Here is a 14943-nt window from a genome sequence, read left to right as displayed (position 1 = left end):
GCGCACTTCATCCTGCAGCGCACATAATCCTGCTGCGCACATCATCGTGTGGCGCACTTCATCCTGCAGCGCACATGGTCCTGCGGAGCACATCATCTTGAAGCGCACATCATCCTGCAGCTCACATCATCGTGTGGCGCACATCATCCTGCAGCACACATCATCCTGCAGAGCACATCATCCTGGGGCGCACATCGGCGCACATCGTCCTGCAGCGCACATCGTACTGCAGCGCACATCATCCTGCAACGCACATCATCCTGCAGCACACATCATCACCGCACATCATCCTGCAGCGCACATCCTTGTGCAGCAGACATCATTCTGCGGAGCACATCATCACTGCACATCCTTGTGTGGCGCACATCATCCTGCAGCGCATATCATCATCACCCCACATCATCCTGCGGCGCACATCATCCTGCAGCTCACATCATCCATCATCATCCATCGTGCAGCGCACGTCATCCTGCGGGGCACATCGTCCTGCTGCGCATGTCATCATGCAGTGCACATCATCCTGCAGCGCACTTCATCCTGCAGCGCACATAATCCTGCTGCGCACATCATCGTGTGGCGCACTTCATCCTGCAGCGCACATGGTCCTGCGGAGCACATCATCTTGAGGCGCACATCATCGTGCAGCGCACATCAAAGGATGAGGGTTGGACCTAGAGCTAGAAGTTCCACCCCACATAACAGCCTTTTGACTAAATTTGATATTCTAACATTTAACAAGACAGGACAAAATCGATTTATGTATGTGGGTCTAGATAGAGCATTAAAGTCATGAAATTATTTTAAGTGATGGCCCATTTCATTGGCAAGATAATAATAAAAAAAAAAAAAGAATCAACAGAAGAATATGGAAGCGTTATTGCAGTCACTTTTATTATACATTTTTTGGGGCACTTGTCTTGGAATTTCCGAGATAAAATAATTTTTTGTGAAGTGAATGTAATACGCTTCTGTAGAAAAAAAGCTTATTTTAAGTTCTAGACATATTTAGGGTGTTGTTTTCTCACTTTCTGTACGTCCTATAGCGACCATTACATTATGAAAATTAGGCGATGACGTAATTCAACGACATCTACCGACTTTTGGGACAGCCAATAGCTATTTTCCTTACTGGGGAGTACGCAACTGAGCACGTTCGTGTGGAGGGCGTGGCCACTGAGAGGGATCGTAGTGTCGGGAAGAGATGCACAATCTGCTCCACATCTGGATTCAGTGATCTGCTGAGGTCCGCTCGCTGACGGAGACACTGAGGAGGAGGAGGAGGAGAAACGAGACGAGGCTGCTTTCCTCTTTCTCTGGGAGAGATCAACAGGGCGGCAGAAGCAGCAGCAGCAGCTCTCTGACGATGTGTGTGTGTGTGTGTGTGTGTGTGTGTGTGTGTGTGTGTGTGTGTGTGTGTGTGTTTCTTCTCTCTGCTCCTCCCGCGACGTTGATGGGCTAAAAAACAACAGGCGGACCGAGCTTCCTCTCCTCTTCTCATGAAGGACTGCACAGGTCCGAACGTTCAGCAGCGACACTAACGGAGTTGTGTGAACGCGTCGTGGTTCTTCTGGATACACAAGCTTCCGGTGTGTCTGAGACGTTCAGGCACCGTCAGGAAAACAGAGAGACAGAGAGACGCAGTTTGTGTAGACATAATGGCGGGCCTTTTAGATTAAGCCTGCTTAAGTAAGACCTTACATTATCACAGAATGTAATCAAATAACACAACGTCCAGGAGAGTTGTTGAACTGGAGGCCTACATGGCTATTTTTTCTATTTAAAATGTGTTAGCATAGCATTAGGCTACACATGAAATAGATGGTATTCCTTACTACCTTAGTGTCGTTAAATGTTTCACTAAATTCTGCATTTCACATTGTATCAGACTAATAACTGCTGAAGGTGATTCATTTAGTTTCAACTTGTATGTTTATGATATCTATTTCCACCAAGAGACTTGGGATGCTAAACAAACATCAATCTATTCCACCCGTAAAGAGCCTCTGATGGAAGCCTAGTATTGTTGCAAGCTCCATTTATGACATTGAATTAATGATGATGTGTTGGGAAATAGTTGCTTAGTCAGAACACATGTATTTTTTATGAAAAGCTCCTGGGGCCAGTGACCTGTGATATTCTCAGAGCTACAGGGAAAAAGCGTCACAGGGAAATAATGTGGCACAGACAAAATGAACAGCCAGCAGCTGATACAACCTCAAATTCAACAATAGTTTAGAATAATGGTATATATCATTCCAAAAAGTGCCAGACATTACACTGTATACTTTGATCTCAGACACTTTTATTTTAATCTTACATTTAAACTACTGTCACACAATGACAGATAGTTCAAACTAACCTAATTGGTTCCTCTTTTACTATTTCAGCAGACTTGCTCCTGTATGTTCTCTGTTACATTATATGTCATCTAGCAGACGCTTTTGTCCAAAGTGACTTACAATTAGTACACTCATCATTCATGAGGGGCCATTTTAGGGGTTCAGTATCTTGCCAAGGACACTTAGGTATGCATATGGGAGAGAGTGGGGTTTGAACCGGCAACCTTCTTGTTGGAGAACCATCACACTAACCACTAGGCCACACCGCTGTTGATGAGTATGGAGAAAAATTCTAACTCCAAATGGATGAAGAGGAGTCACCTACCAGCAGCTATGTGTGAATCCAGGAAACCAAAACAGACGGACAATATTCGGACTGGACATATGTGAGATCGGGGATGAGTTTTGTTGTGTTGTTTTTGCACATTATCGATGGAGTCGACTGTAAGCACAGCCCTGTGGGGCAGCAACTACACAGCTGAAGACTCCAGGCCAAGCAACCAGCTCGTGACTCCCTCACCTGTTGTGCCGAGGTAATTTACTCACTCCATCCATTCATCCAGCTGTCTGGGAAATTCAAGTTACATTTGTGTGAGTAGAGAGAAGCATGTTGTTACATTGCAACAAAGGGGCACCTGCTAACTGGCACCTCTGCTATCCACACCATTTCCTGGAGCTGACAAAAACATTTTCAATCATATCGCCAAACTAACCCCATATCAGCTGAGATACAATTAGCAGGAGAATAAGGGTGTTGGGATATTAAAGCTTGTATACATTTTAAGTATGTACAAACCACCTTCTCCAGTTTTCAATCACAGACATTTAATTTCAGATGTGACACCAAGTTACAAGTACACCAATGGTTTGCAAGAGTCAAATTTCTCTGATCACATTTATTCTTTTCGTAGTTCCGCTTAAAAATGAATGTACATTTGGCCTCATTTCTGCTTTGTTTGGTGATTCAAACAGGTTGGTGGTAATTGACCTATAAAACTATTTTGTTGGCAGTATTAAGAACCAGGACACCATTTTGCTACAGGGATAGATAGCTACTGGTCTAGACTGACTTCACAGTTCGGTCCGAACCAAAATAAAGGTGCCTCAGACAACAGTGTGGACAAATGGACCAAAATTTGATCCGACCAAAAAAGATGGTCTCGGTCCTGTTGAAAATCACAGTTAACATAGTTTGCTATGTTGTTTTACTTTTGGACCATTTGAAGGAAGATGAGACAGCATTTAACGATAGAGAAGAAAAAGAAGAGGAAAAATTTCTTGTAGTCTTCACCTCCAATGATATAATGTTTCAGTGATGACGTAGTTAATTTTGGCGTTAATGTTGGTGATTATAAAATTGAATTTTATTCATTCAAAAGGAGCGACAACCTTTTATTGCACTTTATTAAAAAAGTTAACTATTACAATAAACACATTAACAACACACTGGGGACCTTGGTTTGATCAATGATAATTTTAAAAACTGCTCCTAGAAGTTGCTGCTCTTGCAAAATAATATCAGCTGGACAAAATAACCAGGTGTCAAACATTGATACTGTTATGATTGTGTCTGCAGTTTGTGTAGAAACTGTCAGCTACCAAAAGCTTGCAACACACTTTGTCAGATGATTTATAATTTTGTATTATATTTAATATATATATATTAATATTTATATATATTTATAATAAATTGTTTGCCATAATTTCATAGTGTATTTAATTTGGCTATTAAGTGTGCTGTACCTTAGAGATAGTCTGGTACTGCATTACACAAGTATTTGATAAGTAGTATCAACACCCAGCCGTTATGACAATGTTTACGTTTTGGGGTTTGCATGAGGTGCTGTTGGCTGTTGTGAAAACATATGGTGCCCAGACTTTGTTGATTGCAGAATGATTTCTCTTTCTTTAATGGTTCTTTAGGGTTGTGTCCATAGTGACCCGCCTAGTAACTGCCACCGCAGAGGCCACAGTGGGAACCACAGGAAACCTATCGGCCTTCAGAGACGAAAGAGGGAACAAGCTCAGTCAGACCCACCAGGCATTGACCCCGTCACTGCTGAGTACTGCAGAGGGCAACTCTTTCCTGCAGGGCATCACAGTGGCAGCTCAGGCCCTGGTGCTCCTCTTCATCTTCCTTCTCTCTTGCCTTGGTAACTTTGCAGTCGTCATCGTTATCATCAAACACAGGCAACTTCGAACGGTGACCAACGCCTTCATCATGTCGCTGTCACTGTCCGACTTCCTCACAGCTGTTCTATGTCTGCCGTTCTCCTTCGTCATGCTCTTTAGTAAGGACGGCATCTGGATGTTCGGGGATCATTTCTGTGTGGCCAATGGCTTTTTCAATACCTGCTTTGGTATAATTTCTACCCTGACTATGACTTTGATCTCATTTGACAGGTACTATGCCATAGTTAGACAGCCACAGGCTAAAATAGGGCGCCAGAAAGCAACTCAGTTGTTGATAGCTGTGTGGGTGACTGCTGTCATTTTCTCTTTACCTTGGTATCTGCTAATTCAGACACCTATAGAAATCCATAAGAGAGGGTTCTACCATTGTATGTATGTTTTCCACTCTGGGACTTCACGCATGGGGAGGTCTTACAGCATCTGTTTGATCGTTATTTGTTATTTACTGCCCTTCTCCCTCATGTGCTTTTGTCATTATAACATCTGTAAGACAGTGCGGCTCTCAGAGATCCGAGTCAGGCCAGTGACCACGTACGCTTACTTATTGCGATTTTACAGTGAAATGAGAACAGCCACCACAGTTCTCATTATGATTGTTTTTATAATTTTTTGTTGGGGGCCATATTGTTTAATGGGGTTGGTTACAGCAATGGGAGACTACAAATTCAACCCTGCAATGGACACAGTGGCCATCTGGTTCGCCTGGGCAAATGGAGCCATCAATCCTTTGATCTACGCCCTGAGGAACCCCAATATATCCATGTTACTTGGACGGAGCAGAGAGGAGGGTTATCGGACCAGAAACATTTCTACCTACCTTTCAAGCCAAACCCAGAACCGTGAGAGTCGGCTTAATCAAGCGGAGAGGATAAGGGACCGCTATGTAAGTCGCGTGGGGGTGAATAATAACAGCCGGATCTCCAGTTCAAGTCCTGGAAAAGGAGGAGAGGTGGCAATGTGGGCCTGTAAAAACCCTGCTGTGTTCTTCTGCAGGGACGGCCAGCCTGACACTGCAAGTCTACCCAACTCTGTCAGCACTCGTAAGATGAAGACAGCTGACACCAGCCTGTGAAATTCTGGAATTATTCTCAAACATCTTATAATGGTTTTTATCGTATCTGTTTGTATTTATTATTATTATGGATATAGAGACTTGAATTTATTTCAAGCAGCTGTTGTCTGGGATCCCGTCAATGATTTAGTGCAGAGCATCCCTGTTGAGAACCATGATATGTTTTGATACTTCCGCTGCAAAGATCATCATGTCAGATATGTTGATGAAGCACGTGGAATTGGAAAACTGATGTAGGGTATATAGCATTTTCTTCCTTCCATGCTTGAAATGTATTTGTACTTGCCTACATGTCTTTTTCAAACCAACAAAAATGTCATCATTAGCCATTTGTTTGAATGCGTAAAAGAACATCAAGATACACCCCCCAAACAATCAACCCCCTAATCTCAATCTTAACTGGCACCAGGAAGTGGTCAGTGAAGTTCACCAACATCCTCACAGAAGAGGGGATTTTAAACCACTGTAGCTGGCAACTAACCGCTAAAACACTAAGCAGGGAACATCATTTCTGGTAGCTAGCTTATACAATAGACATATTTGTACCCTATGACTCATGCCATAGTTGTCAGTATTTTATTTCTGGTAGAGAATGGTTATAAGCTGATGGTGCAACACAGCTATTATCCTTTTCTACAGAGGTCACAGCTAAGAAGATGGTTTACTAGTGGATCAAGTGAGGAGTCTCAACAAGTGAGTTGCTAAGTTAACTGGGACTTTGTCCTAGTGGGCCAGTGGACTGATGAAACCATGTGAGACCTTGATGTGTGTGTGTCCCAGAACCGGGCTCACTGGGTATCAACCAACAGCACCTGTAGTATCATGCTGCAGGGATTGTTTAATATGTCATCACTGGTCAATTTTACATATGCCCCTCATAGCAAAAACAGCATTAAGTTATGATTCTGCTTGTCATGGTCGTCAGTTTGGTCTTGAATTCAAATGTAGTTGTTTTCTCTCTTGTTCAGCTCAGTAGTTCTATAGCAGCTCTGTGAAACTACAATGACTCAGTAGTAGTGCATACATCTGCTAAAGCCCAACAGATGCCTTACAAAACCCAGTTCATTTCACTACATTTGGATTTCTTCAAAAATCTCTTTCTTAACCTTTTTCTGAATGAGATTGATGGATTATTCTCTAAATCCTCTCTTACAATGTTATAGAAACTGAAAGAATTTGTCCCATCCAGCCACCAAGTTTCAAAGTTCAGTTTTTTTTGTTCAATCTTGCTTATAACAAACCAAACAAGTGGAAATGGGTGAAAACAAAACTTCCTTGGAACTACACATTTTAATGCCTTTATCTGCAGCAGAGTTATCTCTCATTATCCGATCATTTGTTTTATGGATATGTGATTATCTTTGAGTTTGAACCAGTGTTACAGCTGAGGTGAAAAGGCTGATATGATGTTCTGATTTGTTGGCAATGTAGGTAAAATTCCATACATTAAGTTTGATTAAAGAACATTGGATTTTCTACAAAAAGCATTTGACAATGTTGTAACATTCAACAACTGCTGCATGATTTCAAAGCCGGAATTTTGTTTTGCTGGAAGCATGACATATCCTAAACAAAATGGGTTGAATCATACAAGAAAAACCTTTTTTACAAACTGGACGTTTTGGCCTGTCACATCAGGAGACGCACAGACATTAAGAGTTGCAAAAAAGAGTTATAATAATATTATAAAAGAAATTCTCCACTGTGCTGAATCAGCTCTGGAGAACTATCCTGTTGCAACCACTATCTTTCTTTCATACGAGAAAATGTGCACTGGCTTGTTTGTATTTCTTTAAACCAATCACAAGATCGAAAAAAATCTGTCACAGGGAACCTTTTTTGATAGGGTATTTGTACGTGTGGAGGTGATCAATGCCTTAAAATGATAATGGGCCTGACTAATGGCTCATCAGCCAACACCACAAAAACAGTAAAAGATGTACATCACCTGTGTGAGTCATCTTTTACACTTTGTTCAGCATGTAGGTTGGTAGTTCCGAGGTTGTTGATGTTGTCAGAGTCGGAAGTATCTCTCAGAGGCTACCAAAGGAGGACACATTTCTTTGTCATCATAAGAAGTGTTAGTCTGACCTCGAAAAAAAGGATTACTATTTAGAAAATATGTTGTTGTATTTAGCCAAGCTCTGAGAGTTTTCACTTTTTAGTGCTGTTGTCGCCAAAGCTGCAGCAGGGAAGAGGATTCAGGTGCCAAGCCGAAAAGGGATATATGACATATGTATATGTGTAAATGCATTTTCATATCATCTTTTGTCAAAATAAATTGTTAAATTTTTCCTCTTCAAATTCTACTTTTGTCCCCTCTGTAAAAAATGTGTTTTTCATCCACCAACCAGGCCAACTCATCTTCATCATGGAAAAAAACACTTTATCTTACAAGTGCTCATTCTGCATGGATTTATCAGGTCACATCCTGTCCTGCACCTAAATGTCATCTACTCTTTGAAGACTGTAGAGTGCTATTTATAGACTAACACAGCCAGGAAAGCAAATTATAGAGAGGACACAAAGTGACACTAAACAGTTTCATTAGTAACAAACAGACAGATTAATCCTTCCCGAGAATAGGTGAATAAACCATTTTGATACAGTCAAAATCAAACAAAATATTGTCTCTTGTTCTTGTTGAAATATAAACCTTTGTTGTTAATAATTTCATTCAAAGTTCCCTTCAGGTTAACAGTTTTCAATTCATGTACTTAAATTAGAATGTAAACATAAAAAAAAATACTAATATGTTATACAAACATGAAAAACTGTGTTTAGGCCACTACCACCATCCACATACATCGAGGCAGATGAGGGAGAGAAGTTCTCCTACCATTAAAGATGTACTTTTAAGCTGGCCAGTTTAATAGCTTCTCTCACCAGCTAAACAGTTTTCAGCTGTGCTAACATAACTGCACAAGGGTTTTCAAGGGTTTTCTAATCATTCATTAGTCTTCTAAGGCGATTAGCAAACACAAGGTACCATTAGAACACTGGAGTGATAGTTGCTGGAAATGGGTCTCTATACACCTATGTAGATATTTCATTAATATCCAGATGTTTCCACCTAGAATAGTCATTAACCACATCAACAATGTATAGAGTGTATTTCTGATTAATTTAATGTTTTTCATTGAAAAAAAACGTACTTTTCTTTGAAAAATTAATTTCTAAGTGACCCCAAACTTTTGAACGGTAGTGTATGATTTAAAGCCCATAAGCATGATCTGTTTTTTCCCCTGTTCTAAAGCCAAATAAGGTTTAATGCCTTCTAGTGGTCTTTATTTTCAAATCAACTGACTAGTTAATGGGTTTGAAATCATCAGCAGATAATGGGATGAAATGTTGCTGGTCATCAATGTAATCATGTTATTTTTGCTGATGATAAAGCCAAGGGGAATCATGTGGAACCCCAAACACTGATTGTTTTTTGTTGGAGTGGAAGTCGACTGTTTATCAATTCGTTGTTTCAGCCCTAGATCGACAAACCCAGTTTTTTTGCATTTCCACTAGTACATGCATAGCTTAGGTAGGAGTATTTGGATGTTCACTGACAATTGATTATCAAATTGTACAACAATGCTAATATTAATACATATGTGGTCAGATTGAGAGTAAGTGTACTCTTGTTTTGCTCTTTCAGAAGCAACCATTCAATCACTGGAGGAGAGAAGTATTACCCAGTGCAGAACGTTAGGGCTGAACGTTTGGTTTGTTGTAACTTGAGGTCAAAAAATTCAGTTGTAATATACAACAAAATGTTGTACTGCAGAGATACTAACTGGATTTACAAGGGCAATGTAAACATGTTTTAATGTCCAAAGAGCACCCTCCCTACCCCCACTGTCTAAGTGCCCCTGAGCAAGGCACCTTACTCCCCCAACATCTGCTCCCCTACATTTTGATGTGAATGGCTGCCAACTGCTCTGTGTGTCCTGTGATGTTCACCAGATGGGACAAAAGCAGAGGACAAATTTCCTTAATCTGCATGTTGTGACATTGTGCATGTGTTTGGGATCAATAAAATGTATCTTATCTTATCTTATAACCATGAGGGAGATTAGTTAATACCAATAACTCCTGCCACAGAGGATTTACAATGCAAAGCAGCCAAAACATTGGAACACTGACTATTTACAGTAGAAGAGGAAGAGCTGCTGTTACATTTCCCTAAGGCAGCGATACAACTAGTTTTGTTTGCTGTTAGTGGTGAACACTGGCACAGACAGTCCACAGAGCAGCATCAGGATGGAAGGGATCTTCATTTCTGTCTTTCAGGTCAGTAAATCAAACCGTTTGTGTGATGTCTAACATGAAATCTGAATATAGAGATTCATTTGAGTCCTCATACATAACACAAATAATTTGTTTCATCCTCAGGGTGCCTCACCTTCTCCACGTGCCTCCTCCATCAGTACCACTTTGTGTCTAATGCAAAGACTTGGATTGAAGCTCAGAGCTACTGCAGAGCGACGTACAAAGACCTGGCCACTATTGAAAACAATGAAGAAATGAACAAACTTAAAGACACAGTTTCTGCCGCTGGTCACAGCTCTGAGGTTTGGATTGGCCTGTACAGTCATATTGACTGGAAGTGGTCAGATGGGTTCAACCAGGGTGGAGCTGAATATAGAAACTGGCATGATGGTTACCCAAACAGTTTAGCAGTCAAAGAATTCTGTGTGACGTACTATTTAAGTTGGTATGATCAATTCAGGCTCAGAGGCACTGCAGAGAACACTACACAGATCTAGCCACTGTGAGGAACGACGCTGACAACAACATGATAAATAACTTGATAATACCTCTAAGGGCATGGATCGGTTTGAACAGAGATCCTCAGATTTACTGGTCCGACGGGAGTAACTACTCATTCAGCACCTGGTATTGAGGTTCCTCACTCTGTGTTTTAAATCAAAGATCTGATTATATCTATCTTTACAGGACTAACTGTAGGTCTCACAAAACTATACACCATATTAAATGTGTGTTTTGCTTCTCTCCTCGTTCTTTGTCTAAGCAGCAGTGAAGATGTTGGTGAAGGTGAGGGTGGAGCTACAGAACTCCTCTGTGAACCTGAATAGGGTTCACAGAGGAGTTCTGGAGCAACGAGCCGATTATCCGAAGCAGAGCGGAGTGAACGTGCTGGGGTGTAACATTTGACCATGTCCTTGATGTAGACTGGACCTGATCCATTCACAGCATGGTACGCAAGTACTAATGTTTTGAACCGGATGCAGGCAACCACTGGTAACCAGTGAAGGGAGCGGAGGAGCGGAGTAGTGTGAGTGAATTTAGGTTTGTTAAAAACCCTTCCAGCTGCTGCATTCTGGATGAGCTGCAAAGGTTGGATGGCAGTAGCAGGTTGACCTGCCAGGAGGGAGTTACAGTAGTCTAGGCGTGTAATGACCAGAGCAAGGTTGGTTTATCCTAAATATGAGAAGATGAGCCTAACTCGTTGCATCAGAACATGAGACCCATCAGAACGCATCAAACAGCCGGCGCCTGTCTATTTTATAACAGTAGATCTTGGTCCTCGAAAGTGCGCACGCGTAGTCCCTCCTTCTTGGCATTGGAATAAGGCAGTGACAAGGAGCAAAGTCCAAAAATGTTCATCTCTTGACCAGCCTTGACACAGCTGATGGCATGTGGGCCAACGGTGTTGAAAATTGGAGAAAAGATTATTGTGTTCTTGCTATATCAAAACAATTTTCTGTTTGTACAGACATTCAAAACAATTTAACCGAACAATGAAACAGAACTGTGATGCTCACACATTCTAATTTCAGGATTACACACTAGGAAGGAAAAGGTTATTTATTAATCATTTGTTGTGCAATAGTGCTTAAAAAGAGTTACCATAGAATGGTGTGCCTTTAGGCACTCAATAAATTTGGTTATCAAAATAAAATGTAAAACATTAATATTTAAAATATTAATATTAAATCATAACTTTAATTGGTTAAAGTTCTCGCGGGGCACCACTCTTCATAGAAGGGAAAAGATAGCCAATTCATTGATTAAGATCAGTCTCATTTAGATCTAGTTCAATTAGAAATTTCCAATATTTTACCATTAAAGATTATATAATGAACAATGAAGGTTATGGAGTTCTTAACAGTGTGACGGTTGGCAAAATTCACTTATGCAATATTAAGGACAGAACATTTGTGAAAGAAGAACATTTATTATGAACATAATAAGGTATAAAAACACAAATTACTAGACAATCAAACTAACAACAAGGAGGTGTGTGAGTGTGTGTGTGTGTGAATGTAAATTAGCATGCTTTATAAAATGGTCCCTAAAAGAAGAGCCCCCCCATTCTTCTGAGGTTGCTTTATAATAATTATTATTAAGCCCAGATTATGTTACCAGTCCGAGGGAAAGAGGAAAAGAAAGTTGCTGTTCAGTTTGCAGTTCTGTGACGTCTCCTGGCTTTGTGGTCGTAGAGTTCTGCATTCGCGATTCTGTCGAGACGTGTGCTCAGATGCTGGTTGAAGTTTTCCTGCAGGACATCACGTCGCTACGAGGAGTTTTGTAGAGCTTGAAGGGCGAGGAGATTTCCTTGAGAAGGGTGAGCAGGGGAGCTGCACCTCTGACCTCCGGTTGTTGGTTGGATAGAGAGGGAAGCTGGATCAGCCAGGCCCCCCCCCTTGGCGATGTAGGAGAAGAGAGGCTGGACAGCATGCTGGCCTTCGAAGGATTGTAGAAAGAGGAAGATCTTGGGGAGACCTCTCCTTATATTGGCCCCGGTGACCTCACAGGTCTTGGACCAGAGTGACCAATAGGAGTTGATCCTGGTGATTCTTGAACCCTTTGTGTGACATTGCCCAGACCCCAGGACATGCAGCATCCTGTTACATCCTCTGGGAGACTGAGTTCCTTGACTTTCTAAGATCAGTGGAACCTGTGGCATCTTGGGGGATTGAGTCCACTCCAGCACATGCGGCATGTTTCTTTCAAGTTTGACTTATTCGACTTAGAGGAGGCCTGTGGTTTGCACAAAAACCATGTCCCAACATCCCCCCTGTGGCTTCAGGGATCGCACCTGACGTGGGTTCCTGAGGGCATATCTGAACATGTTTAGTGCAAGGCTGGAAAAGTCAATTGTTAGTTAATTTGGACGGTAACATCTGGGCATTTGTATATACTATCTAGTTAAGCTAAGCAAGATTCAAATTAGACAAATCATTCAGAGTTACAGTAACAGTACAATATGAATAACCTGTGCTGTTCACTAGGTTTAGAGAGAAAACAGAAAAATGTGACATTTTTTATTGTAAGACAAGATGTATAGAGAGACATGTACAATGATAAGGTCATTTTTTTTTTTGGAATGTCCAAGAGTTTTGTTTCCTCATTGGATCTTACTTAATGTAGTACTCAGTCGTATCTGTTAGACTTAACAATTTCAAACTCCTCAGGTTTTCTGCAGAAGGATATAATTTTCAAAATCTCAAAATTCAAATGACTGTATCATTGTTTCTGTAATAATATGCTAATGTCCTAACCTGTGTGCAGGGGTGGACTGGCCATCTGGCATACCGGGCATCGTCCCGGTGGGCCGTTGACCCAATGTGGGCCGGTCTGGTCCGCTATGTTTTTTTTTTCTCTTCTTCCTCTCTAAATTCCCTCCGATTGGGCCGGCCAATTGGCTACAGAGGGCTAGCAGTGTGTTGCCAGCATCGACACATATTATTGGTCTATTGTTTGTCATTGTCAATCAATCATGGGCTGACAGGCTCAGAGCGCCCTGACAGTGCTGTCAATCACAACACAAACCAGGGTGGGGCGGGACCTCATGGCATTGGCGGGGGGAGTCGCGGGACGGGCTGCTGCTGAGACAGAAACTTAAAATGGATAATAAGAGTAAAAAACTCCCGGGTGGCGCTGAGAAGCATCGGAAAAAAAGCTGAAGTCTCTGGAGGTGGAGGCTGCTAAATGTGCCAAACTGACGGACCTATTTGGTGCCGGGTTCACCAGCCCAGCAGTAGCAGGTGCGCCGGGAGACGAGCGAGGAGGACTCACAATGATGAGCGAGTGGAGGCAGACATGGTAAGTAACGTTGGCCTGGGGCTGGCTAGGCCACATTTTTGAGGCATGTCCAAAACAAAGGAGAAAACGTATTTGATTTTGTTTTAATATGCCGAATTGTAATATTATGGGTTATTATTTTTCAGATGATTTAGCTAAGATAGCTAAAGCTGCTAACGTCGTTTACTGTTGCCATAGCAACAGTAAACTTTCTGAGCTGTAAATAGATGCAGAATCAAGCTGTACTGAAAACAGAATACAAGTAATAGTGAGTGATAGTAGTGATAAGGTGAGAATGATATAATATTATTGTTATTATCTCACATTGTCATTGTTAATCATTTATAATCATTATGGATGTAGTAATTCATTATTTGTCATTTTAATAATTCTTTTCAGAAGTTTTATTGTGCTTATGTGTTGATCCTTAATGGTGTGATCATGTACAGTAAATGATCAATTATTCTCCATTACGGGTTGTGATATATTTGAGGAGTCGTTCTCCCTCTGTTTTATATGTGGACATTTGGGACCACTGTTAGAATTTGGTAAGTTTATCATGTATTTTTTTTATGTATAAATTCATACTTCATAATTATAATAATTTTCAAAAGGTTTTAAAAGAAACACACATCCAAAAAGTTCTCAACTCTAGGTGCAGGACAGAGGAAAACATTTTCTTTATTTTTGCTCTCTGTCTGCCTCCATTCTCTGCCTTCACTGTATCAAAGTTTGTCTGTTGAGTCTCCTCTAGTCTGGTCAGTTTATCATTTTTTATGTTTTATGAAATCATACTTAATTTGTGATGAGTAGAGACATTATAATGTATCTTTGTCCTTCTCAGGTTGACCACTTGACATGTGAGAGCCTGAGGAGTTGTTTTCCAGACACAGGTAGAGCTGGCAGGGGCGTCACCCTGGGCCTGCCCTTTTGGGCTGGGCTTCAGCTGCAGATCTAAAGGCTGCTTCCAGGGGCATCCAAACACTGTTAACACCACTGACGCGTAACATATTTTACACATCCCACTACGTAGTTTGAGCTATCTTGATTTGGAGTTAAATAAATTTACTTTTGGCTTGAGAGGTTTGTGTGTGGCCTCCCTTCTTGTTGCCATCTTTGAGCTAGGTGGTAACAATAGTATGCATGAGAGAAGACGCCGCGAGATTTGTGGACTTCTATGTAGTGTCCGCTGATAATGTAGTGGGCTGGTCTGGACAGACAATGCCAGGGCTGAATTTTTGTCCCAGTCCACCCCTGCCTGTGTGGTATGGACTTTTATTGTGATATGAAAGGTGT

General features: G+C 41.3%; 1 protein-coding gene and 1 long non-coding RNA gene across 2 annotated transcripts; both read left to right on the top strand.

The window, feature by feature from the left end:
• The first annotated feature begins 1042 nt into the window (after positions 1-1042).
• On the top strand, positions 1043-7913 carry LOC133962372 (G-protein coupled receptor 135). The gene is made up of 2 exons (XM_062397950.1): positions 1043-2872; positions 4263-7913. The coding sequence occupies exons 1-2, from the start codon at positions 2772-2774 to the stop codon at positions 5602-5604; spliced, it is 1443 nt and encodes a 480-aa protein (XP_062253934.1). The 5' UTR covers positions 1043-2771; the 3' UTR covers positions 5605-7913.
• Positions 7914-13432: 5519 nt separating this feature from the next.
• Positions 13433-14729, top strand: LOC133962485 (uncharacterized). Its single transcript, XR_009922127.1, has 2 exons — positions 13433-13668; positions 14492-14729. It is a non-coding gene; the product is annotated as an uncharacterized LOC133962485 (long non-coding RNA).
• Positions 14730-14943: the final 214 nt, after the last annotated feature.

Source organism: Platichthys flesus, chromosome 10 (genome assembly GCF_949316205.1).
Source record: "Platichthys flesus chromosome 10, fPlaFle2.1, whole genome shotgun sequence".
NCBI lineage: Eukaryota > Metazoa > Chordata > Actinopteri > Pleuronectiformes > Pleuronectidae > Platichthys > Platichthys flesus.
Note: the sequence above shows the minus strand (reverse complement) of the source record. Positions and strands in the feature narration are given on the sequence as shown.